Source organism: Neodiprion fabricii, chromosome 5 (genome assembly GCF_021155785.1).
Source record: "Neodiprion fabricii isolate iyNeoFabr1 chromosome 5, iyNeoFabr1.1, whole genome shotgun sequence".
Classification (NCBI taxonomy): Eukaryota; Metazoa; Arthropoda; class Insecta; order Hymenoptera; family Diprionidae; genus Neodiprion; species Neodiprion fabricii.
Genome location: NC_060243.1, coordinates 18,329,393 through 18,356,698, shown reverse-complemented (window position 1 = coordinate 18,356,698; position 27,306 = coordinate 18,329,393). Strand labels below are relative to the sequence as shown.

The 27,306-nt window shown below is 36.8% G+C and overlaps 3 protein-coding genes across 3 annotated transcripts; all 3 read right to left on the bottom strand.

The window, feature by feature from the left end:
- Positions 1–2,685: 2,685 nt before the first annotated feature.
- LOC124182744 (carbohydrate sulfotransferase 5-like) lies at positions 2,686–9,176 on the bottom strand. Its single transcript, XM_046570369.1, has 6 exons — positions 9,076–9,176; positions 7,824–7,981; positions 7,457–7,692; positions 3,756–3,954; positions 3,490–3,669; positions 2,686–3,163 (listed from the first exon to the last, which is right to left on the bottom strand). The coding sequence occupies exons 1-6, from the start codon at positions 9,121–9,123 to the stop codon at positions 2,842–2,844; spliced, it is 1,143 nt and encodes a 380-aa protein (XP_046426325.1). The 5' UTR covers positions 9,124–9,176; the 3' UTR covers positions 2,686–2,841.
- A 4,083-nt stretch (positions 9,177–13,259) lies between these two features.
- LOC124182743 (carbohydrate sulfotransferase 5-like) lies at positions 13,260–19,026 on the bottom strand. Its single transcript, XM_046570368.1, has 6 exons — positions 17,892–19,026; positions 16,452–16,588; positions 16,093–16,328; positions 14,647–14,845; positions 14,382–14,561; positions 13,260–14,049 (listed from the first exon to the last, which is right to left on the bottom strand). Exons 1-6 carry the CDS (start codon positions 18,033–18,035, stop codon positions 13,731–13,733), a joined length of 1,215 nt encoding a protein of 404 aa, XP_046426324.1. The 5' UTR covers positions 18,036–19,026; the 3' UTR covers positions 13,260–13,730.
- Positions 19,027–21,237: 2,211 nt separating this feature from the next.
- Positions 21,238–26,036, bottom strand: LOC124181991 (carbohydrate sulfotransferase 5-like). The gene is made up of 6 exons (XM_046568767.1): positions 25,896–26,036; positions 24,761–24,897; positions 24,402–24,637; positions 22,957–23,155; positions 22,691–22,870; positions 21,238–22,355 (listed from the first exon to the last, which is right to left on the bottom strand). Exons 1-6 carry the CDS (start codon positions 26,034–26,036, stop codon positions 22,040–22,042), a joined length of 1,209 nt encoding a protein of 402 aa, XP_046424723.1. The 3' UTR covers positions 21,238–22,039.
- Between the last annotated feature and the right edge of the window lie 1,270 nt (positions 26,037–27,306).

Below are 27,306 nucleotides of genomic sequence, written 5' to 3'. Positions count from 1 at the left end.
TCGAAAAATTGTAATTCTTCGCAGAACAATACAAGAAATGATAACTGAACAAATTATAGTCGGATGCTGATGAAATGCAATCGATCGAATCTACTAGATTTTTATCGATCTTGACGCGATCAAAATAAAACATCAAGATCCAAGCTCTTATTTATGACTCCGACATTTTCTATTTTTGTATTTGTAAATAGATTTTTTGCAGCTTAGGAATACCATCAACAAAAAGCTTCGCATTTCTGGTAACCAATTATTTCAGTCAACAGTAAACCGATTTATATTCGAGTTCTTTGTCTGAACTAATCACTCACCTTCTGTTCTGACTGTTGGGGAACATGAACTGTTGGTTCTGTTTTACGTACCGAATCCAATGTAAAACGAAATACCAAATGCCTATCAAACCGTAGAAAATTGCACGTTTGTTCGTGTCGAGTTTTATTAATATTCGGAAGACTATTTATGCCCGATATTTCTAGCCGATAGTACGGGTTGCAAATAATCTTAACTACACGTCGTTTTTTTTTTTTTAGATGCGGGGATTGAAAAATCGTACAGTTCAGAAAATTTGAATAATCGAATAATTCTGATACGAAACACGAGGTGACATTTCCAAATTTTCAATTACTCGAAAATAAACCACCTTCCAAGATTCACTCTTCAGTACAACCGACAGCCAATATACATGGAAAAATATTCATCAGAGTATTTTATTGCATCTTATCTCGGACTTTATATTTTTTTTTCAAACGGACGTACTGTTCGTTCTCTGCCCTTGGCTGTTATCATTATACACGTAAACAGGTATTAAAGTTGCACTTTCCATTGCTCCATGACGTGTTATTGTCACATTTATATTACCAGTAGTTAGTAATATTAGTTTTACAGACGTGAGTGAAATCCTTAGGAGGTGAACGTTGAGCTGAAGATGTCCGACGAAAGAGTGACAGCGATGGTAACATCGAAACTTCAACTGCGTCCGATTTTATGTCGGTGAGCGAGAAAGGAAAGGAGAGATACCAGGGGGTTCATTATGTAATTTCACTTTTCACATTTTCCAGCATCCAAGCATTCTGATTGATTGACTAAACTTTGCAAACATTTGAGAATGCTTGAACGGTGGGAAATGTGAAAACTAAAATTACGTAATTGACCCCCAGAAGTTGAACATTGAAGGGACGAAAGGAGTGAATCTTTTCTAAAAAAATTAAAAAAAAAAAAAATATCAAGATCGAGAAAACCTACTCATGTACCCATGCTCTATTAATCTGATTGAAATCAGTTCAACAGTTTTGGAGATATGAAAAACCAAAGTTAGTGTAAAATGAAAAATCTTCTTCTTTTACTCTTACTCAATCGAATTACGAATTACGAATTACTCTTCGCCTCCACCCCTTGACAGAATGCAGTTTGGGATCTTGTTATCCGATAAACGGCAATACGCATCAAGTTTGAATTCAAAACAGGGGTTCATGCCATCAAAATCTCGCCTCCTACACCCAGAAAAATACTTAAGTCAAGGCAGCAAAATTGTTTCGTTGGCAATTTTTGGTCGTCGCAACGAAAAATATATTCCAGCATAACTCTTCATTTTGTTGACACAATGAATTGACACAGATTTGTTTTCTCAATCATACTATATCATTTTGTTATTTACATTTAGTGTTTTCAACAAAATGGCTTTGTCATGAAGTGCGAATGGAATTATTGTTGTACGGTCAGCCAAATGTTTTGACGGTTGACTACTATAACCTGCGCGCAAACATTGCGCACTCGTGAAAATTCAAATCCAACGTCCGCACCAAATTTTCTGTGTATCAGCAACCAAATGTTTTGGTTGTCAGTACTGTAACCTGCGCGTGAACGTTGCGCAGTGATACGAATTCCTAAACCGTCACGGAGCACGCCGCATATTTAGTGTATTTGTCACGTACGAGTTCAACGTCAAAGGTTCTCAAACACGCAGAACAAGAACGAGAAGTGCAAAAATGTTGATTATAACTTTGAGTGAAGAAAATTCAGACGGACGATAAAACTAGTTTCATTTTACGAGAGTGGAGTGGAGATTTTGCGTCTAACAATTCTTAGCGATTATAAAGGAATTCACACACAGGTTTTTTAAATTCTGTGTAGTTCAGGGTCTACCAAATCTTGCGCAATATTGACAGAAATAACGGATAGCCAAAATTAGCACGAACAATATACCGTCATATGTTTTCCTGACTTATATCCTAATGCCAAAGATGGCCAACATGGGGATCGTGCGGTATACCCACGGAAATATGACTTTAAAAAATGCAGGCTAATGTCTAATCATCTCGAATTTAGGTTGAATCAGCAGTATCTTTTTTATTTGTTGCATCATTCAAACACATTGCAACTGTAAGGTAGCGTTTTCAAAAGTCTATTGGTTCGGATTTCCTACACCTGTGACAGGTCTTGTCGGATAAATAAATACCAGAAAGTGGTCGAACAGTTTCCGAACTTGTCAGAGTGTAAAAAGAATGGTTTGCAATGCATGTGATTATTGCAGGGATGATAAGTTTTTAATCTTCCGCGATATTCAATATCAATGGCAATAAAAGTAAAATGAAAAATGTAGATGCGGAAGTTGAAGAACCTTTCGAATTTATATAAATACCATATCATGTAACCAATTGCAATAAGATAAGAGTTTACAAAACTGTTCAATACTTCGTTACGCAGTACTACAAGTTGTTGTAAGTAAGATGCGTTCATCACTATTTGAAATATATTTCCACTCGTGATCTCTTTGAATCTCATCTTATAGAAATTGGACGGCGTTGAAATTTTTGAAAATCTCTGCGGGTGAGTAAAAAAAATTCGTTACAATTTTAATACGTAGTTTGTAACAGGGTTGAATTCCTTTTGATGAGAAGCATTCATTGCCGGAACGTAACCCCAGTATTTCATTGCAGTGGTGCAGGATTCTTGTATTTCTTCTACTTCTTCAAATGTTAACTCTGTTCTCCAATGAAACGGAGCAGTTTTTGAATCTCGAAATGTACTCCATACTTCATCCCTATTGGTTTTTGTATGAGTATCGAGAAATTTTTTCGTTTCCGGATGAAAAAAGAGTCCGTAAAACTTGTAAAGTTCTTCGGCTTGTTTGTACGGATCCAGCGAAAAATCTTCGTATCGAATCACCCTATGAAATGTGATGTCATATCGTCAAACATATCCAGAGAACACAGCAAGAGCTTATTTATCACAGCTATGTTATCACAAAATATCAGGAAAACGATTTTAAGAATCGCGATTTTCCAAATCAAATACATATTTTCGTGTCCGTTTAAGACATTCGATGTGCAACCATTAATGAGCAATGATTGATAGCTTATTCAGCTTCTTGTTTTGATACTCAAGGACGACAGTATTGCACTATATGCATCTACTGATGCAGGCATGTTTTCGTACGGCTATCATTCTCTGTTTTTACAAAAAAAAAGCATTGCGATAAAAATAACAGCATACTTGAATCTACTTGGGTATTTCTTCTGCAGTTCCACAGCAACTTTGTAATCTGAGACCAGATCCGCGCACGTCAAAGCTGGTTCGGAACAATCAGGACTCGGAGGACACCAATCACGATGTTTTCTCGACTGAAGAATGCCTCGAGGATCTCTCACCAACAGCACCATCTGTACGGCTAACCTGCAAAACGGTGGTTGCCACAAATTGAAGTGTAGGATGTCCGAATGCGAATGAAATGCATAATATACAAGTGATAATACACCGACTTTTTATCGGTAAGAAGCTCTTGGGCAACTTGCAGCCTGAGTCGTACGATTTTCATCAACTGAAATGGAAAGAGCTTGCACAATGAGCTGTGAAAGTTGCGGTTATAGCAGACGTCTTTATGAGCTTTGCACTGCTTCCACAAATACCGGTTGTAACTGAGAGCCCATGGTGTCTCTTCGGCATAGCTCAAATATTCATCTGAAATTTAAGACCCAAACAGTCAATCGTCACGTCTTTCTGCTGAAAATGGATACGTTAATGCGTCGGCTACATGCGGATTTGAGAGAATATGATACGTAATTTACGTGTCACATTATATAGCAACAGTGGGTCATCGATCTCAAAAAGATTTGCGTGTTAAATGAATTGAATAGTGACATTAATGTCGTGTCTTTATTTATCCAAAGCTTATGATCATCAATGATCCTTTTCAATTAAATCTGCTGAAAAAGAAAATCATGTCAATGAAGACTGATCGACGTACTGTCGAATTCTTGAATCTACTGAGAGGGCATATCATTTTTCTCAAATCCTCTCGAACCCTACAAAGAATGATGCACTTAGAAAATTTTTTACTCAGGTTTACTGTTCTAACATGGTCTGCGATACTATGTGCAAGTATAGTAGCTGTAACTATGGATTACAGTGTCCCATACTTGAAAATGTAGTAACCGTCACCATTTATATAGCAACGGATAGTATGCAACCACATAATTATCATTAATATACAATATAGTAAACATTACTATGGGCTCGTAATAACAGATACTACGCCGAGTTATTTATCTGGTACTATGGTGCATTGTGTTCGTCATTATTCATACATAGTCCGGTTTACTATTCACCATAGTAAGGACCACCATTTTTATTCAAAAACGAAATTTTGGAATTCCATTAATTTTGTTTCTAGTTATAATGCAAGATTTTGAATAAGTGTTGACAGTTTTTTTGTTATAGTTATGTAATCACTGAATTGTTGACTGAATATTTATAAAGGCGGCTACACTTATGGGATTTTGTGAGTCAGCTAAGTTCTATATCATCGACAAATTACATACGCGCAAACATATGTGTGCATGATAACGTGTTTGGTTTCTTAGAGCGTATTTGCTCATTTGCAAAGCCTTGCGATATTGCGAGTGTTTTTATAGCCTTCTTTCAGTCGGTGTAAAATGTGGTTCAGGTTTGCTGAGCGGAATAACACCCTACGCTAGTTAACTATCCGTTTTGTAGGCTCAGGGTTTTTGAGCCAGAACTGCAATTTTCGAAGAGTCGGAGTTTTTAAGCTAGAGCTTGGTTTTGAAGACACAGGGTTTTTAAACCAGTGCTTCGCCCTATCTCTACGTACGGACTCGGGGTTTAGAAGCCGGAGCCGTTTACCACCCTGAACCCGGTAAAACCACCGTGGTTGATGTGCCTAGAAATAATAAGAAAACAACAATTAACCTCAGACCAGGGGTTTTTAACCCCATGTCCTACTCCTTAACTCCCAATTGCTCGGACTACAATCAACAAGAAGGACGGTGACGCGTCAAAGCACCACGAGTTTGGCTCGTGCTTACTGGCCCAAATTTCTTACCATGCGTCTCGCTCGTCATTGTAGGACGAAGGGTTAAGCCATGGCTGTATGTCAGGTTAGGATTTTTCCCGGACTCGGTGTTATAAAGCCAGATTTGATTACTTTATAGGGATTTTCCTTATATACAACTATCCTGATCGACGTGATTGGAGGAAATTAAAATTGAATGACTCTGTAGTAGGAATACAAGCCCGGTTCTACGTCCAGATTCGACCTATTGCATCTACAAAATCGCGGAAAATTTGAAATCCGTAACGACGTCACAGTGATTGACCCGGAGGTCAACGGTCCGTGCTGCCTTTACTAACAATTTTATCAACCGAGGTTAAAATCACGCTGCTTTGCCAGCAATTTTTATCGATCAAAGGTCAAAGTCACGCTGCAAGAAAGACTTTCTACGTTATTATTATGACCTTCATATCCAAGAACTAATCCCTATTCAACACATTGATATCAAGAACTAAGTTAATCATCAAAATCTTATATTCAGTCAGAAACATCAAGTCTTCATCATTATAGCATCAAAAACTTTCTACGTTATTATTATGACCTTCATATCCAAAAATTTATCCCCGTAAGATTTTTATATTTAACCAAATTTTGATAAATCACACTTCAAATAGTCATCAAAATTTATTCTTTTCAATAGCGATCCTTTGACACCCTTGACTCGATTTTTATCTTTATCATCCCCCAACATTCTGAATTAATACAACTTCGCTCTCAAGCCAATAAATTCCGTTGTTATTTTTCCCTTACACTGGTCTTTCATCAAACCTATGATCATCAAATCTATCTCCCGAATTGACTCTAAATTGGGATGATAGTCTCCGGGTGGGAACTGCTCCTTTAAAATAAGTGACGCAGCAGAGCGCTATGCTTCCCATCTGGTTTGAATTCGTGTGAAACAGAAAAGCGCTATACTTCATACTAGTGACGATTGCTTCTGAGGTAACTTTATTTATTCCCCAAATTGAATGGTCAAACACTGCGGCGTGTCGTTGCGTCTGTCGTTCGTCCCAATCGGCAATCTCCGGGGTCAGCTTCGGGTGGCATCGGTGTTCGTCGTCCACCTGACTCGGGCATAGTCGGCCAAGTCCGGTTTATGTCGGCGTAGCCATGGTCTTACATACAGGTCTGAAAACTCGCTTAAAATTTCAATGGTGGGGGTGTCCTCTTATTGAAGCACCGGCCGTTTCGCCTAGTGACCAGGCGTGTCGCTGCTATCGAGGGATTCAGGCTGTGTGAGAGAAACGGAAACAGGTTTCAAAACCACGGACGGTCAACAACCTGTTTCCATCTCTCTCGCACAGCCTTAACCCCTCTATCGCAGCGCAACTCGTGGTCACTAGGCGAAACAGCCGGTGCTTCAATAAGAGGATATACCCCCGCCACCAGAGTTTCCAAACCTGTATGTAAGACCGTGGGTGTAGCCTTCATGTAGCTGATTCAACTAATGGTACATGGGTACCGGTCAGTTGGTCGGATATAGTTGCAATCTCAATATTTGTTAATAATGTAGAACTTGGCTGGCTCACTTTTACAATGTTTTGGTCGTCATCCTGATAGGGAATCTCGGCATATTTTCTATTCACAGCAGGGTATACGGAATTATAGTTGCCAAGACAAGATGCAAAGTTTCGAGAATTATGTCGATATGGCAACCACTGCTATGAGAATATATAAGAATATGGTATTAGCTACAATATTTCACGGTACTGGCCACTATGTGACCATAGTAACAAGTACTATGCATCTTACGTAGTAACCGTTACTTTGCTGACATGGTTCAGAACACCAAAATGGCAAACCTGTCACTCATTTACTATGTTCCTGTGGTAACGGTAACAATAACTTTAGTTACCGTTGCTATAAAATTTTCTCAATTAGGAGTATTTCAGCAGAACATCACAGGAGTCATTTCCACATGGGCATAACAACTGCTGTCCAGTGACGCGATCCGCATTGTTTACCCTATGAATAACTGCTGGACATGTAAAAGCGATTGCAACACCTAAAAATGTAGGGTTTTACGAATGTAAATTCAGATGTCATGACTACAACACCACATATTGATGCCGGGTGCTGCGAATGTCGATAAGTAACATAAATTACAGTCACCTAGATCTTGATATTCGCAGTTGAGCAGATCCGTGATCCACTTCAAAGCCTTCGCAGCCAAGGGAGGACCTCGAACTCGAACAATATCGAAAGCCAGCAGCGGTTCATAGTAGTAATAATTTGCCGGATGTGCGTTAACAATATCGCCCAAAAACGTGCTTCCACTTCGCCATGATGTTACGATTATACTTCTGATCGGTGTCCCATTCTTTTCCATCAACAAATCTTCAAGTTTGCTGCGATGCAATATGACTTGTTTAAGAATCCAAAATCTTAGCTGCTGTCGCAGGATTTAAGAGCTCTTGGACAGCAAAATGCAGCAAGTGAAAAACGTAAAAATATTCCTCGATGAAAATAGTTTCCTCACCTGACACTCATACTGTTGTTTTCATTAGGATATTGGTAGCCCTTCATGTCATTGCTGATCGATGCTCTCTGCTTATTAAGGATTTTTTCGATATCCTTTGACTCAGAATCAGGTTGTTTCTTATCAGCTGTGGTATTCTGAAATAATAATGTGCCGCACTTGGAATAAATATAAGAATAAATGTTCACGGAAAGGCTGAAATCAAAACAATCAATTCGGAAGATACTATATTCTTGTACAGAGGTATTTTTTTTTTAAATAATAATACCCTACTTCTGCTTGTAATTAATTTCAACTTATTGAAATCAGTACATCAGTAACATCAGTATAATATTCAATATTAAATGAAAATGATCAATTTTTGAATGATGAAATTTACAACAATGATAATGATAATTGTTTTTGCTGTTTTCGCCGCCTAAAAGAAAGTTGATCGAAAGACTCATTTTTTTAAATTCAAAAGTACCCAACAACAATTTGGAATTGAAATGATTGAAAAATAATCACCATCTATTTTACGTCCACTTTTATTGAATCTGAAATATTTATCATTTTCACTTCAATGGAAGCTTTCATAACTCTGGCGAATGATTTATTTTAACGACACGATATTTAGACAGGTGATCACCGGGTACACGGAAATGAATAATTTATTTTGTCAAGTCCAACTGATCAGCAGTACTGCCGAAAACGTGAAAAAAGGATTTAATCAATAATAAGTAAAATTTATACGATTATGAGGAAAACCTTTTGGTTAACTAATTGATACGGTGCCAGTACATAGAATAACGTAATAATAAGATTTATCAATTCAAGATTATCAACTGTTTGAAAATAGTTGAAACAAGAAAAAACGCTACATTTATTTTCCACTGACACTTACTTTTTGGGGAAAAAACTAACATTCAGGAATTCAAGTACAGACAAGATCAGTGAAAAATTGTTTATAATTTCATAGCATTAGATGGCTAGTAATTTTTGTATTACTCTGGCTTATGTAATTGTTGTACATATACGTATGTATGTGTATAGACCTGTACATGTTAATTACAAAATATCTTATCGAGCGACCAATTGCTCTAAGATATAATCTGATTCGACAGTTTGATTCTCGTATCAATTGGTAAACATATCAATACTTCCGGATAATCAAATTTTGTCGTTATACTTTACGTATCTGATCGACTGGTGTTTGATAACAAGAAAGCTTATACTTAATTAATTCGCAGTCAGGATTTCTGACCTAACTTACATTTTTCTTTGACTCGAGAAGGGCTACCGACGGTTGCATTTCGTACATTGAAGGGTTGCCGTATTTCCCATTGAAGAATAAAAACACTGAGAAGAAACATCCTATTACCAACAAGCCGCAAAAGTTTGTTTTTTTCGACATTATCCAGTGGCTCAGTTCAACACCGGTCATACTTGTCGAAATTCTCAACACGTTGATTTTGAAAGTTTTTTTTTTTTTTATGATTATATTATTATACGGTGTAAAAAAGAAAATTGAATCGTTGGAAAAACGCGAGACACAGAAACTCGGAATTTCTGATCATTCGATCATTTAATATGTACCCTGATCATGTGTTTTTTTTCTTGTAACCATCCGTTCAATGAATTACATGAAGTATTGTGTACTCCGTTTAGAAATCTTTCATTTTCTTTTACAATGAGTTTCTTTCTCTTCGGAATCAAACACTTCGTCACATAATCAGGTTTATTTTTCATGAAATTGCACAGGGAGTCAAGTTTCACCGAACAAATTTTATACAATATGTAGCGCAAAAAAGTTTATATTAACTTCTTGAAAATACAGTGCACAATTAAATTTGACTGTGAATTGATTATGAATCAATAAAATTTGATGAAAACTAATATTTATAGTTTCCAACCACACTAAGTTGACAATATCAACTGATACTTTTGATCACGTCTAACTACTATTATTGTACGCTGAGGCAAAGCATTCAATCATAACGATGTTTCGAATCTTTACAGGTGGAGGGGACCATGTCAGTGTTCGTTCGACGCGGGGCTGCGACTCGCTGCTGCCGACCGTATCTGCACGCGCTTTTGAAACACTCATTTCCTCTGATTGCAGTGATCGGAAAAATATAAACATGCTGAAACGGAACCGTCGCGTCGGTACGAAACTTTACAAGAAAACCAGTTGCGTGTGATAAACGAAAATCAACCGAATCACGATCGTCTTGTATTATTTTTAATCTGTATACGTCGATATTCAATTTTTTTTCTTGCTTCTTTTATTTCATAGTCACAAATGTAACTCGTTATAATTCTATGAAATTTGTACAACGTATGATTCGATTAGGTTGTAAAAATTTAAATTCACGGCTGTGATAAAATTCAACACGTTTTGCACAATTCAATTTTTATCAATACATGTTTCTGTTTAAAAACTAAAACGATTCGAATTGACGTGAATACGTGAATAGCGTTAGCATTTTTATCATTCAGTATTAAAGATAACTGTTCCAAATCTGCGTTCGTTTCGACGGCTGAAATATAATTCTTTTGAATTAAATATTGACGACTTGATTATGAATACTTACGATATCTGTCAATCCTTTGTTTCATTGCTACCATAAACGGTAAGTATTAGAATGTCGTCTCTTTCTTGATACACATCAAGCGATACAGCAGAATTTGGAGTTCAAGAAACTAAATTAACTCCAAGTCTGGGATATACTTGATAAGTATATGAATTAAACGGAAATCAATTATTGTTCAGTCATTTTAAAAGTTAACGCATTCAGTTTCTCATCCAAAACTGATTGCTCTGTCTTAAAGATTCTCGGCAGACATCTTGGAAAATTGTGAATAAAAATGTGACGAAAAATTGTAATTCTTCGCAGAACAATATAAGAAATGATAACTGAACAAATTATAGTCGGATGCTGATGAAATGCAATCGATCGAATCTACTAGATTTTTATCGATCCTGACGCGATCAAAATAAAACATCAAGATCCAAGCTCTTATTTATGGCTCCGACATTTTCTATTTTTGTATTTGTAAATAGATTTTTTGCAGCTTAGGAATACCATCAACAAAAAGCTTCGCATTTCTGGTAACCAATTATTTCAGTCAACAATAAACCGATTTATATTCGAGTTCTTTGTCTGAACTAATCACTCACCTTCTGTTCTGACTGTTGGGGAACATGAACTGTTGGTTCTGTTTTACGCACCGAATCCAATGTAAAACGAAATACCAAATGCCTATCAAACCGTAGAAAATTGCACGTTTGTTCGTGTCGTCGCACTGATGATAGGACAGACTGTGAACTGTACAAGAATTAGCAGTGAGTCGTGTCGAGTTTCATTAATATTCGGAAGACTATTTATGCACGATGTTTCTAGCCGATAGTACGGGTTGCAAATAATCTTAACTACACGTCGTTTTTTTTTTCTAGATGCGGGGATTGAAAAATAGTACAGTTCAGAAAATTTGAATAATCGAATAATTCTGATACGAAACACGAGGTGACATTTCCAAATTTTCAATTACTCGAAAATAAACCACCTTCCAAGATTCACTCTTCAGTACAACCGACAGCCAATATACATGGAAAAATATTCATCAGAGTATTTTATTGCATCTTATCTCGGACTTTATATTTTTTTTTCAAACGGACGTACTGTTCGTTCTCTGCCCTTGGCTGTTATCATTATACACGTAAACAGGTATTAAAGTTGCACTTTCCATTGCTCCATGACGTGTTATTGTCACATTTATATTACCAGTAGTTAGTAATATTAGTTTTACAGACGTGAGTGAAATCCTTAGGAGGTGAACGTTGAGCTGAAGATGTCCGACGAAAGAGTGACAGCGATGGTAACATCGAAACTTCAACTGCGTCCGATTTTATGTCGGTGAGCGAGAAAGGAAAGGAGAGATACCAGGGGGTTCATTATGTAATTTCACTTTTCACATTTTCCAGCATCCAAGCATTCTGATTGATTGACTAAACTTTGCAAACATTTGAGAATGCTTGAACGGTGGGAAATGTGAAAACTAAAATTACGTAATTGACCCCCAGAAGTTGAACATTGAAGGGACGAAAGGAGTGAATCTTTTCTAAAAAAATTTAAAAAAAAAAAATATCAAGATCGAGAAAACCTACTCATGTACCCATGCTCTATTAATCTGATTGAAATCAGTTCAACAGTTTTGGAGATATGAAAAACCAAAGTTAGTGTAAAATGAAAAATCTTCTTCTTCTTTTACTCTTACTCACTCGAATTACGAATTACAAATTACTCTTCGCCTCCACCCCTTGACAGAATGCAGTTTGGGATCTTGGTATCCGATAAACGGCAATACGCATCAAGTTTGAATTCAAAACAGGGGTTCATGCCATCAAAATCTCGCCTCCTATACCCAGAAAAATACTCAAGTCAAGGCAGCAAAATTGTTTCGTTGGCAATTTTTGGTCGTCGCAACGGAAAATATATTCCAGCATAACTCTTCATTTTGTTGACACAATGAATTGACACAGATTTGTTTTCTCAATCATACTATATCATTTTGTTATTTATATTTAGCGTTCTTAACAAAATGGCTTTGTCATGAAGTGCGAATGGAATTATTGTTGTACGGTCAGCCAAATGTTTTGACGGTTGACTACTATAACCTGCGCGCAAACATTGCGCACTCGTGAAAATTCAAATCCAACGTCCGCACCAAATTTTCTGTGTATCAGCAACCAAATGTTTTGGTTGTCAGTACTGTAACCTGCGCGTGAACGTTGCGCAGTGATACGAATTCCTAAACCGTCACGGAGCACGCCGCATATTTAGTGTATTTGTCACGTACGAGTTCAACGTCAAAGGTTCTCAAACACGCAGAACAAGAACGAGAAGTGCAAAAATGTTGATTATAACTTTGAGTGAAGAAAATTCAGACGGACGATAAAACTAGTTTCATTTTACGAGAGTGGAGTGGAGATTTTGCGTCTAACAATTCTTAGCGATTATAAAGGAATTCACACACAGGTTTTTTAAATTCTGTGTAGTTCAGGGTCTACCAAATCTTGCGCAATATTGACAGAAATAACGGATAGCCAAAATTAGCACGAGCAATATACCATCCACTCTATAATGCCGACCGAGAAAGTAAGCTGCAACAGTTCTTTATCAGATTCTGAGGGTTCAGGAACAACTTCTGAACACGTGGCACGAATGGATGTCATATGTTTTCCTGACTTATATCCTAATGCAAAAGATGGCCAACATGGGGATCGTACGGAAATATGACTTTAAAAAATGCAGGCTAATGTCTAATCATCTCGAATTTAGGTTGAATAAGCAGTAACTTTTTTATTTGTTGCATCATTCAAACACATTGCAACTGTAAGGTAGCGTTTTCCAAAGTCTATTGGTTCGGATTTCCTACACCTGTGACAGGTCTTGTCGGATAAATGAATACCAGAAAGTGGTCGAGCGGTTTCCGAACTTGTCAGAGTGTAGAAAGAATGGTTTGCAATGCATGTGATTATTGCAGGGATGATAAGTTTTTAATCTTCCGCGATATTCGAAAAGGGAAGTGCACGTATTCGTGAGTGTTTATTCTATCTACTTGGAAAAGCCCTCGAGAATAAGATATCTGTGACGGCAATAAAAGTAAAATGAAAAATGTAGATGCGGAAGTTAAAGAAACTTTCGAATTTATATAAATACCATATCATGTAACCAATTGCAATAAGATAAGAGTTTACAAAACTGTTCAATACTTCGTTACGCAGTACTACAAGTTGTTGTAAGTAAAATGCGTTCATCACTATTTGAAATATATTTTCACTCGTGATCTCTTTGAATCCCATCTTATAGAAATTGGCGGCGTTGAAATTTTTGAAAATCTCTGCGGGTGAGTAAAAAAAATTCGTTACAATTTTAATACGTAGTTTGTAACAGGGTTGAATTCCTTTTGATGAGAAGCATTCATTGCCGGAACGTAACCCCAGTATTTCATTGCAGTGGTGCAGGATTCTTGTATTTCTTCTACTTCTTCAAATGTTAACTCCGTTCTCCAATGAAACGGAGCAGTTTTTGAATCTCGAAATGTACTCCATACTTCCTTATTGGTTTTTGTATGAGTATCGAGATATTTTTTCGTTTCCGGATGAAAAAAGAGTCCGTAAAACTTGTAAAGTTCTTCGGCCTGTTTGTACGGATCCAGGGAAAGTTCTTCGTATCGTATCACCCTGTGAAATGTGATGTCATATCACCGTCAAACATATCCAGAGAACACAGCAAGGGCTTATTTATCACAGCTGTGTTATCACAAAATATCAGGAGAACGATTTTAAGAATCGCGATTTTCCAAATCAAATACAAATTTTCGTGTCCGTTTAAGACATTCGATGTGCAACCATTAATGAGCAATGATTGATAGCTCATTCGGCTTCTTGTTTTGATACTCAAGGACGACAGTATTGCACTATATGCATCTACTGATACAGGCATGTTTTCGTACGGCTATCATTCTCTGTTTTTACAAAAAAAAAAAAGCATTGCGATAAAAATAACAGCATACATGAATCTAGTTGGGTATTTCTTCAGCAGTTCAACAGCAACTTTGTAATCTGAGACAAGATCCGCGCACGTCAAAGCTGGATCGGAACAATCAGGACTTGGTGGACAAAAGGCACGATGTTTTCTCGACTGGAGAATCCCTCGAGGATCTCTGACCAACAACACCATCCGTATAGCTAATCTAAAAATGGTAATCACCGGAAATTGAAGCGAAGGATGTCAGAGTTTGAATGAACTGCATAATATACCTGTGATAATCCACCAACTTTTCATCCGCAAGAAGCTCCTGTGCGATTCGTAACCTCATTCGTACAAGTTTCATCGATTGGAATGGAAAGAGCTTGCACATCGAGCTGAGAAATTTGTGGTCATAGCAGACCCCTTTGTGACGTTCACACTGCTTCCACAAATTCGTATTGTGATTGAAAACCCACGGGTGTGGTTTTCCGTAGTCGATATATTCACCTGAAATATAATATCGAAGTCAACAATATGGATTGGATGCTGTCGGAGACTGGAGTTATCAGTGAGTAGATGTCAAGTGTTTTTACTGCAACCTTTTGCAGATAGTGTGTCAGATAAATTGAATAGCATCTCGTCAGGGTGATGTGTGTTCTGCAAACTCTACATGGTCTACCGGATAATCAATTCATTTGATATCATACTACAAAATTTTCAATAAGGATAGTTTATTTTCTAACGTCCTTGGATCGAATAGCGCGTCAAGAATTCGGAGAGCATTTTACATCCCTTGTCTTCACACTGGATCCAAGGACATAATTCTAGCATGAGTATTCTCTCCTTATCGATTGTCCAGGTCCATGTTATTTTATCAACCATAGAATCGCTGACTCCTAACAGGATTGATTAAATAACTTTTCCTCCAACGATCCTTTGTCCGAAGGACTCGGAACTCACTCTCTCAGCAATTACGATAACCATTTCCGTGAATTCGTAACGACCAAAATGTCTGTTTTCAAAAATAAACGCTTCGGATTGAACGTGCAAGTATTTTCACAGTCGGCATAACCTACGGATTGAGCATTCAGCTGTGTTAAGAATTTCCGTACGAAGTCTTTTGACACAGATGCAGTTGTTTGCTCAACAAGTAAAATACTACCGTGTCGACATTTCTTCACAGTTCGCGTAATTTCAAGGAGATCTCCAATTAAACAAAAATATTCTACGCAACATTGCCTTATTCATATATCATGTGAGGTATTGTAAATTTAGTGAAATTTTTAACTAGTTTAAATTCTTTTGTAACCGATTTGTAAAAAACCACATTTTTGACACTACGAAAAGATGAACATGGATTATGAATAATGATATACCGCTGATTCCATTTCGCTAATAAGTAACGAGCATCCGATGTCAAGAATGAAGTGTAACATTTGCTCGCTAAACCGGTTAAATTTATTCCCTGGTCCATCTGTGAAAAGATATATTTCCCAGGAATTATCAATCGCGATTTCTTTTTGCTTTCAAATTTCACAAACACTCCAATAAGCGATCGAGTTTTCCAGCAGATTATTACAGAACCGATTTCGCACGGACGCCGGTAGTCAAAATTGCTGTCCATTGATGCGATTCGCATGGTTCATCCGATAAGCAACTGCTCGATGTGTAAAAGCAGTTGCGATACCAAAAATTGCCGTACAAATTATTGTAGGGTTCGGCGAATGTCGGTGTTTAACGTGAATTCAAATCACCTAGGTCTTCGTATTCGCAGTTGAGCAAATCCTTGACCAACTTCAAAGCTTTCGAAGACAAGGGAGGACCTCGGACTTGAACGATGTCGAAAGGCAGCAGCGGTTCATAGTGATAATAATTTGCCGGATTTGCGTTAAGAATATCGCCGAAAAATGTGCTTCCGCTTCGCCACGTTGTTACAATTATACTTCTGATCGGTGTTCCTTTCTTTTCCATCACCAAATCCTCAAGTTTGCTACAACGTAATATTACTTTTCTACAAATTAAAAATCTTGAGAAGATTTGGAAACTTTTGAATGACAGAATGCAGTGAGTGAAAAAAATTAAAAAATTCAGTCGTTAAAAACAACTTCCTTACCTGGCACTGATATTGTATTTTCCATTGGGATATTCATAGTTCTTCATGTCTTCGATGATTGATTCTCTCTGCATATTAAGGATTTTTTCGATATCCTTTGATGCAGAATCATGTTCTTTCTTATCAGCTGTGGTATTCTGAAATAATAATGTGCGGCGCTTGGAAAAAACATAAGAACAACTGTTCACGGTAAGTCTGAAAATGAAACAATCAGTTTGGAAGATACAGTATTCTTCTACAGCGGTATTGTCTTTCCAATAGCAATACGCTATTTCTGTTTATTGATTTTAACTTAACAAAAGGACCTATTAAAAAAAAAAAAAAAAAAACTTCACAACGATGCCAATAATAATGTTTGTTTTTGCCCTTTTTTGTCTCATCTCCAAGGAAACAAGTCAACAGAACCATTTTATCAGATTCAAATGCATCCGAACAACGATAATTGACGTACTGAGAGAATATCTTGAAAGTTAAAACTCGGTCACCGCCGACTCGGCATCACTCACGTTCTTCGTCTATTTTTCGCAGGCTGGCCATAAAAAAAAGAAAATAACAAATTCGCATTTCACGAACCGATGAACAAAAAGAAATCGAAAAATGTCCTTAAAGCTCATCTCATTATGTGTGATCACCCATAAAAATTTCGATGGAATCAAAAACTCAAATTATTATTCATGGACGATTTGAGTGATGCCGAGTCAGCGGTGACCGAGTGTTAACTTTCATGATATTCTCTCAGTACAATCACCATCTATTTTACGCCCATTTTTATTGAATCTAAATTGTACATGATTTTCACTTCAACGGAAGGCTTCATAATTATGGTGAATGGTTTATTTTAGATATTTTCATTGCTGCTGAATACCTATTGGATATTTGAACAGGTGATCACTGAGCACGCGGGAACGAATAACTTATTCCGTGAATTTCAACTAGCAAGCAGTACTGCCGAAAACGTTGAAAATAATCTAATCAATAAACAATAAAATTTTATACGATTATGAGGAAAACCTTTCGGTTAACTAATTGATACGTTGGTGATACAAAGAATAATGTAAAAATAAGATTCATAAATTCAACACTATCAACTGTTTGGAAACAGTTGAAACAAGAAAAAATCCCGCATTTATTTTCGTTCAACAGTTACTTTTTTGGGAGAAAAATTAACGCTCAGGAATTCAACAACAGACAAAATCAGTGAAAAATTGATCATAATTCGTTAGCATTACATGGCTAATAATTTCAGTTATCAGTCTGGCTTACGAAATATTGTTTACAAAATATCTTAAAGTTGATACTCATATTAATTGATCCATATACCCATACTTCCGGATTGTAAAATTCTGTGGCTGTATTTTATGTAACTGATAGAATGACGTTTGGTAACAAGAAAGCTGATACTTATATTAATTCCCGTTTAGGATTTCTGACCCAACTTACATTTTCCTTCGACTCGTGAAAAGCTGCCGACGGCTGCACTTCGTGCTTTGAGGGGCTGCCGTATTCCCCATTGAAGAACAAAAGCACCGAGAGTAAACATCCTGTTACCAACAAGCCGAAAAAGTTTGTTTTCTTTGACATCATCCTGTGGTTCAGTCCAACATCGGTCGTGCTTATCGAATTTCTTAACAATTTGATTTAGGATGTTTTTTTTTCTTTCTTGCGATTACGTTATGCGGTGTGAAAAAGAAAACCGAACCGTTGGAAAAACACGTGACACGGAAGCCCCGAATTTCCGATCATTCGATCATTTAATATGTACCCTAATCACGTATTTTTTTTTCTTGTAAATATCCCCGTATCGATTTACCTAAACCATTGTGTTTTGGATTTTGAATTTTTTTTTCCCTCTTATGATGAGTTTTTTTTTCCTGTTCGGAATCAAACACTTCCAGACGCAATTGCGGTTTTTTTTTTTGGTCAGAAAATTGCACAGCGAGTCAAGTTTCGCGGGAACAAATTTTACACAACATCTAGCGCGAAAATCTTCACATCAACTCCGTGAGAATACAGTGCACAATTTAATTCGGTGGTGAATTGATTACCAGTGATAAATTTTGTTGGAAAATAATACTCGCGGTTCGCAACCGTGCTAAGTTGATAATATGACCTGATACTTTTGCTCACGCCTAACTACTATAATTGTACGCTGAGGCAAAGAAGTCACTCATAACGATCATTCGAATCTTTACAGGTGGAGGGGACCATGTCAGTGTTCGTTCGACGCGGGGCTGCGAGACGCTGCTTTAATCCGTATCTGCAAGCGCACTTGAAAGAATCATTTCCTCTAATTGCAGTAGCCAGAAAGAAATAAGCGTACTGAAGCAGAACCGTCGGTACGAAACTTTTCAAGAAAACCAATTGCTTGAATTTTTTTTTCTAGCCTTTTCTTTTGCTTCCAAGTTACAAATGTAACCCGTTGTAATTCTATCAAATCTGCATAATGTATAATTTGATTAGATTGTACAAATTTAAATTCACGGCTGTGATAAAATTCAACACGTTTTGCACAATTCAATTTTTATCAATACATGTTTCTGTTTAAAAACTAAAACGATTCGAATTGACGTGAATACGTGAATAGCGTTAGCATCTTTATCATTCAATATTGAAGGTAATTGTTCCAAATCTGGTTTCGTTTCGTACGTTTGAAATGTAATTCTTTGAATTAAATATTGACGACTTGATTATGAATACTTACAATATCTGTCAATCCATTCTTTCATTATTACCATAAACGATGGGTATTAGAACTTCGTCTCTTTCTTGATACACATCATGCGATACAGCAGACTTTGGAGTTCAAGAAACTAAATTAACTCCAAGTCTGGGATATACTTGATAACTATATGAATTGAACGGAAATCAATTATTGTTCAGTCATTTTAAAAGTGAACGCATTCAGTTTCTCATCCAAAACTGATTGCTCTGTCTTAAAGATTCTCGGCAGACATCTTGGAAAATTGTGAATAAAAATGTCACGAAAGTGCAAACAGTTTTCAAACTTGCTCAACGATCATTGCGCAATGAATTGGGTTTGCAATATTCGGTCCACTTTGTGCGATTATTGCAGGAACGACAAATTATGAATGTTTAGTACTTCGCATATTTTTTGCCAAGTGATGTTAAGCGTTTTGATCTTGCTTTGCAATTTCTCAACTCTTGGCGATGCGTCGAATTACATGAATTACAGGCACAGAGAGTCATTGTTTGATGTTTCGATGACACAAACAAACCATCGGCTGTATTCGAACATCGGAGTAGCAAATTGACAAAACGTTCAGCCTACCGAACCGACCAATTCCCTCTGGATTTCATTGTTACGTAACGATGTTTGATATTTACGGTTCAGCTGCACAAAGTTTGGATCGATCGATGTTTCTGGTCGAGTACAATAACTATGACAGTTACGTGTCCATGCGAGGGCGAACATTGTTCATGATCGTGAGTCAGATTCGACAAGCAGAGGGGGGGGATTGATTATAGCGAGATACTCTTGAAACAGGTGTCTGCGTCACGTTTTTATTGTCTATGTCAGATGGATAATTCAGATGGATTCGGGTTATATGTGATAGACGTCACCGTGATCAACGTTATCAGGGTTAGCATAACGAGAGCATGATGGGAGATTACGTTTGGGGTCCGATACGCAAAAGTTCATACGAAAGTAGAAGAAGTACGAAAAATATTAATTTGTAAACTTTGTCTATCAATTCTTTTACACTTGTGGTTTATTATTGCTTGTTGTTTTTGAATAAAAGTGATTTGAATGTGAAACTAAGTTTGTTTAATTTTTATTTACAATAAATGTTTGAGAAAATATTTAATTTTTCTTAAAATCCAAAGTATCGTTCTCGTTTCTACAAAAACAAAATTTTTCTATTAAAAATATTTTTTCATCTATCAGTTAGACAAAAGATATTCAAAATTGACATGCAGAACCCAGACTCAAAATTCGTGTTGACCGGTGTTATCATTCTTCACGTAAACAGGTATTAAATTTACACTTTTCATTTTTCGGTTGGATATCAGCGGAAACATAAATCAGAATAAGTTTCACCTTCGACGAAGTTACAACGACGTTCAAAGTACGCGTTCATGTTTTTAATGAACTTGGGGCTATCGGCGACGAATTGCACTGACAATGAGATATTATTTGATTCGAAAGTTCGATACTGATAATTTTTATACATGTTTGTATGTTAAAAAACCATTTATATACATACCCGTAGTTCCAGTTCACAAATTTTGTTGCTGTATTTGATATAACTGATCGAATTATGCTCAATAATGAGTTTTTTTTTTATAGCTACTGTGACGTGCATTTCCGGCGAGTCCGGAAAAAATGTTTCACGGCTTGGATTGGGATCGGGAGATTCGAACTCGGGATCTTCCGCTTTGCGGACAACTGTTTGTACCACTGAGCTACTCTAACTCTGAGCTACTGCGACTAATTGTAAGTCAAAATGCCACGTCACGGTACATAACTAATTAATTGATTGAATCGCGGTCAGATTTCTGACCGAACTTACGTTTTCCAAGGGCCGCTGAAGATTGCATTTCGTACATTGAAGGGCTCTTGTATTTCCCGTAGAGGGATAAAACACCGAGACAAACCTTCCTGGTTTCAACAAACCGAGCAAGCTTGTTTTCTTCAACCTTATCCAATGGCTCAGTCGAACATCGTTGTTTGTTTTTCTTATTATTGTTGTATTATACGGTGGAAGAAAGAAAATTGAATCGTTGGATTTCCGATCATTGGATCATTTAATATGTACCCAAATCACGTAATTTTATTATTTATTTCAACTATCTATACATACAATACGTTATATAAACGATTGTGTAGGTTGTGTAAGAAATTGTGCGGCGTTTGACATGAGATTTTTTTTTTTACGATGATTTTTTTCTTTTTGCAATTAAACATTTCGCGACGTAATGGTGGTTCGTTTTTCTTCTGTTTTTCTTTTAATGAAATTGCATAGTAAGTCAAGTTTCACGCGATCCAATTTCACGCGATATGAAAATGTTTAGATCAACTCCTCGAGAATGCAGTTCAAAATTTAGCTCGATTGTGAATTGACTATCAATTGATGAGGTTGTTTTTTTAGAACAATATTCACAGTTCTTAACCGTGCCAAGTTGATAACATTGGTCTAAAAGTCGGATTGCAATGCCAATAAATGGGTTTTCGGAACGAAACGAAGTAATCCAACTGTGGAAAATTAGAAGGGTAGAAGAAGAATATATATACCGGGAGTCTTGGGTGAAAATGTAGACTCCGAGCCACGCGTAAACCGACATTTCATTTCTGTCGAATCTGTATACAGTATAATTTCCTATCTATTCACCCCTGTGAAGGTAATTTGATCAGGTTGTAAAAATTTAAATTCACAGCTGTGATGAAATTGAGTCTGTCTTGCTTGAGCCAATTTCCATTCATATTCGTTTTTGTTCAAATATCGAAACCATGCAAATCGATATAAATACGTGAATAGCTTTGGCGAATAGAAATGATATGCACTTGTACAATTCGTTGCGAATAATATACGTTCCTCAGCGTGCGGCATATTCTTCCATTCTTACAATTATAACAAAAAGTCTGTCACAGGTTTGAATTCCGTCTGATGAGTGGCGTTCATTGCTGGAACGTAACCCCAGTATTTCATAGCAGTTACACAAGATTCTTGTATTTCTTCTACTTCCTCGAATTTCAATTCTGTTCTCCAATGAAACGGAGCTGCTGCTGAATCTCGAAAAGTACTCGACACTCCACCCTTGCTGGCTTTGGTATGACTATCAAGAAATTTTTTCGTTTCCGGATGAAAAAAGAGTCCGTAAAACTTATAAAGTTCTTCGACATACTTGTACGGATCCAGGGAAAGATCTTCGTATCGTATCACTCTGCGAAACATAACGTTACTTTATCGCCAAACTCACCTATAGAACACAGCTAGAGACAAGTCATCGCAGTATAATTTCACGAAATATCGAAAGAATAATAAAACGATTCGCAGTTTCGTCAATCATGTACAAATTTTGGCGTCCGTTTGTGAGATTCGATGAGTATCAATTGGTGAGCGGTTATTGCAAGCTTGTTCAACGCCGTGTTTCGATACTCCAATACGATAGTATTACACTACATGCATGTGTGGACTGAGACGTATTTTTGTACAGTTACCATTCTGCGTTTACAAAAAAAAAAAAAAAAATCGTTGCAATACAAGGAAACGGCATACTTGAATCTAGTTGGGTATTTCTTCAGCAGTTCAACAGCAACTTTGTAATCTGAGACAAGATCCGCGCACGTCAAAGCTGGATCGGAACAATCAGGACTTGGTGGACAAAAGTCACGATGTTTCCTCGACTGAAGAATCCCTCGAGGATCTCTCACCAACAGCACTATGCGTACGGCTAATCTGAAAAACGGTGACCACCACAAATTGAAACGAAGGATGTCAGAGTTTGAATAAACTGCATAATATACCAGTGATAATCCACCAACTTTTCATCCGCAAGAAGCTCCTGTGCGATTCGTAACCTCATTCGTACAAGTTTCATCGATTGGAATGGAAAGAGCTTGCACATCGAGCTGAGAAATTTGTGGTCATAGCAGACCTCTTTGTGATGTCTACACTGCTTCCACAAATTCGTATTGTGATTAAAAACCCACGGATGTGGTTTTCCGTAGTCGATATATTCACCTGAAATATAACATCGAAGTCAACAATATGGATTGGATGCTGTCGGAGACTGGAGTAATCAGTGAGTAATTGTCAAGTGTTTTTACTGCAACCTTTTGCAGACAGTGTGTCAGATAAATTGAATAGCATCTCATCAGGGTAATGCGTGTTTTGCAAACTCTACATGGTCTACCGGATAATCAATTCATTTGATGTCATACTACAACATTTTCAATGAGGATAGTTTATTTTCTAATGTCCTTGGATCGAATTGCGCGTCAAGACTTCGGAGAGCATTTTACATCCCCTGTCTTCACACTGGATCCAAGGACATAATTCTAGCATGAGTATTCTCTCCTTATCGATTGTCCAGGTCCATGTTATTTTATCAACCATAGAATCGCTGACTCCAAACAGGATTGATTGAATAACTTTTTCTCCAACGATCCTTTGTCCGAAGGACTCGGAACTCACGCTCCCAGCAATTACGATAACCATTTCCGTGAATTCGTAACGACCAAAATGTCTGTTTTCAAAAACAAACGCTTCGGATTGAACGTGCAAGTATTTTCACAATCGGCATAACCTACGGATTGAGCATTCAGCTGTGTTAAGACTTTCCGTACGAAGTCTCTTGACACAGATGCAGTTGTTTGCTCAACAAGTAAAATACTACGGTGTCGACATTTCTCTACAGTTCGCGTAATTTCAAGGACATCTCCAATTGAACAAAAATATTCTACGCAACATTGCCTTATTCATGTATCATGTGAGGTATTGTGAATTTAGTGAAATTTTTAACTAGTTTAAATTCTTTTGTAACCGATTTTTAAAAAACCACATTTTGACACTACGAAAAGATGAACATGGATCATGAATAATGATATACCGCTGATTTCATTTCGTTAATAAGTAACGAACATCCGATGTCAGAAATGAAGTGTAACATTTGCTCGCTAAACCGGTTGAATTTATTCCCTGGTCTATCTGTGAAAAGATATATTTCCCAGGAATTATCAATCACGATTTCTTTTTGCTTTCAAATTTCAGAAACACTACAACAAGCGATCGAGTTTTCCAGCTGATTATTACAGAACCGATTTCGCACGAACGCCGGTAGTCAATATTGCTGTCCATCGATGCGATTCGCATGGTTCACCCCATAAATAACTGCTCGATGTGTAAAAGCAGTTGCGATACCAAAAATTGTCGTACAAATTATTGTAGGGTTCGGCGAATGTCGGTGTTTAACGTGAATTCAAATCACCTAGGTCTTCGTATTCGCAGTTGAGCAAATCCTTGACCCACTTCAAAGCCTTCGAAGACAAGGGAGGACCTCGGACTTGAACGATATCGAAAGCCAGCAGCGGTTCATAGTGATAATAATTTGCTGGATTTGCGTTAAGAATATCGCCGAAAAATGTGCTTCCGCTTCGCCACGTTGTTACAATTATACTTCTGATCGGTGTTCCGTTATTTTCCATCACCAAATCCTCAAGTTTGCTGCAACGTAATATTACTTTTCTACAAATTAAAAATCTTGAGATGATTTGGAAACTTTTGAATGACAGAATGCAGTGAGTGAAAAAAATGAAAAAATTCAGTCGTTAAAAACAACTTCCTCACCTGGCACTGATATTGTATTTTCCATTGGGATAATCGTAGTTCTTCATGTCTTTGATGATTAATTCTCTCTGCATATTAAGGATTTTTTCGATATCTTTTGATGCAGAATCATGTTCTTTCTTATCAGCTGTGGTATTCTGAAATAATAATGTGCGGCGCTTGGAAAAAACATAAGAACAACTGTTCACGGTAAGTCTGAAAATAAAACAATCAGTTTGGAAGATACAGTATTCTTCTACAGCGGTATTGTCTTTCCAATAGCAATACGCTATTTCTGTTTATTGATTTCAACTTGACAAAATGATGAAATGTCCTTAAAGCTTATCACATTAGGTGTGATCACCCATAAAAATTTCGATAGAATCAAAAACTCAAATTATTATTCATGGACGATTTGAGTGATGCCGAGTTAGCGGTCACCGAGTGTTAACTTTCATGATATTCTCTCAGTATAATCGCCATCTATTTTACGCCCATTTTTATTGAATCTAAATTGTACATGATTTTCACTTCAACGGAAGGCTTCATAATTATGGCGAATGGTTTATTTTAGATATTTTCATTGCTGCTGAATACCTATTGGATATTTGAACAGGTGATCACTGAGCACGCGGGAACGAATAACTTATTCCGTGAACTTCAACTAGCAAGCAGTACTGCCGAAAACGTTGAAAATAATCTAATCAATAAAGAATAAAATTTATACGATTATGAGAAAAACCTTTCGTTTAACTAATTACTAGATACGTTGGTGATATAAAGAATAATGTAAAAATAAGATTCATAAATTCAACACTACCAACTGTTTGGAAACAGTTGGAACAAGAAAAAATCCCACATTCATTTTCGTTCGACAGTTACTTTTGTGGGAGTAAAATTAACGCTCAGGAATTCAACAACAGACAAAATTAGTGAAAAATTGATCATAATTCGTTAGCATTACATGGTGAATAATTACGAAATATTGCTTGCAAAATATCTTAAAGTTGATACTCGTATTAATTGATACATATACCCATACTTCCGGATTGTAAAATTCTGTGGGTGCATTTTATGTAACTGATAGAATGACGTTTGGTAACAAGAAAGCTGATACTTATATTAATTCCCGTTTAGGATTTCTGACCTAACTTACATTTTCCTTTGACTCGTGAAAAGCTGCCGACGGCTGCACTTCGTGCTTTGAGGGGCTGCCGTATTCCCCATTGAAGAACAAAAGCACCGAGAGTAAACATCCTGTTACCAACAAGCCGAAAAAGTTTGTTTTCTTTGACATCATCCTGTGGTTCAGTCCAACATCGGTCGTGCTTATCGAATTTCTTAACAATTTGATTTAGGATGTTTTTTTTTCTTTCTTGCGATTACGTTATACGGTGTGAAAAAGAAAATCGAACCGTTGGAAAAACACGTGACACGGAAGCTCCGAATTTCCGATCATTCGATCAGTTAATATGTACCCTAATCACGTATTTTTTTTTCTTGTAAATATCCCCGTATTGATTCACCTAAATCATTGTGTTTTGGATTCTTAATTTTTTTTCCCTCTTATGATGAGTTTTTTTTTCCTGTTCGAAATCAAACACTTCGTGACGCAATTGCGGTTTTTTTTTGGTCAGAAAATTGCACAGCGAGTCAAGTTTCGCGGGAACAAATTTTACACAACATGTAGCGCGAAAATCTTCACATCAACTCCGTGAGAATACAGTGCACAATTTAATTCGGTGGTGAATTGATTACCAGTGATAAATTTTGTTGGAAAATAATACTCGCGGTTCGCAACCGTGCTAAGTTGATAATATGACCTGATACTTTTGCTCACGCCTAACTACTATAATTGTACGCTGAGGCAAAGAAGTCACTCATAACGATCATTCGAATCTTTACAGGTGGAGGGGACCATGTCAGTGTTCGTTCGACGCGGGGCTGCGAGACGCTGCTTTAATCCGTATCTGCAAGCGCACTTGAAAGAATCATTTCCTCTAATTGCAGTAGCCAGAAAGAAATAAGCGTACTGAAGCAGAACCGTCGGTACGAAACTTTTCAAGAAAACCAATTGCTTGAATTTTTTTTTCTAGCCTTTTCTTTTGCTTCCAAGTTACAAATGTAACCCGTTGTAATTCTATCAAATCTGCATAATGTATAATTTGATTAGATTGTACAAATTTAAATTCACGGCTATGATAAAATTCAACACGTTTTGCACAATTCAATTTTTATCAATACATGTTTCTGTTTAAAAACTAAAACGATTCGAATTGACGTGAATACGTGAATAGCGTTAGCATCTTTATCATTCAATATCGAAGGTAATTGTTCCAAATCTGGTTTCGTTTCGACGTTTGAAATGTAATTCTTTGAATTAAACATTGACGATTTTATTGTGAATACTTACAATATCTGTCAATCGATTGTTTCATTGTTACCATAAACGGTGAGTATGAGAATTTCGTCTCTTTCTTGATACACATCAAGCGATACAGCAGAATTTGGAGTTCAAGAAACTATATTAACTCCAAGTCTGGGATATACTTGATAAGTATATGAAT

Coding starts and splice junctions, on each gene's coding strand:
- LOC124181991 (XM_046568767.1), bottom strand. CDS start 26,036: ATGTCAAAGAAAACAAACTTTTTCGGCTTGTTGGTAACAGGATGTTTA. Junction 24,898..25,895: donor TTCACGAGTCAAAGGAAAAT/GTAAGTTAGGTC, acceptor TTATTATTTCAG/AATACCACAGCTGATAAGAA. Junction 22,871..22,956: donor GAGCTTCTTGCGGATGAAAA/GTTGGTGGATTA, acceptor ACCGTTTTTCAG/ATTAGCCGTACGCATAGTGC.
- LOC124182743 (XM_046570368.1), bottom strand. CDS start 18,035: ATGATGTCAAAGAAAACAAACTTTTTCGGCTTGTTGGTAACAGGATGT. Junction 16,589..17,891: donor TTCACGAGTCGAAGGAAAAT/GTAAGTTGGGTC, acceptor TTATTATTTCAG/AATACCACAGCTGATAAGAA. Junction 16,329..16,451: donor AAATACAATATCAGTGCCAG/GTAAGGAAGTTG, acceptor ATTACGTTGTAG/CAAACTTGAGGATTTGGTGA.
- LOC124182744 (XM_046570369.1), bottom strand. CDS start 9,123: ATGTACGAAATGCAACCGTCGGTAGCCCTTCTCGAGTCAAAGAAAAAT. Junction 7,693..7,823: donor AACAACAGTATGAGTGTCAG/GTGAGGAAACTA, acceptor ATTGCATCGCAG/CAAACTTGAAGATTTGTTGA. Junction 3,955..7,456: donor CTGCGAATATCAAGATCTAG/GTGACTGTAATT, acceptor CTTAAATTTCAG/ATGAATATTTGAGCTATGCC.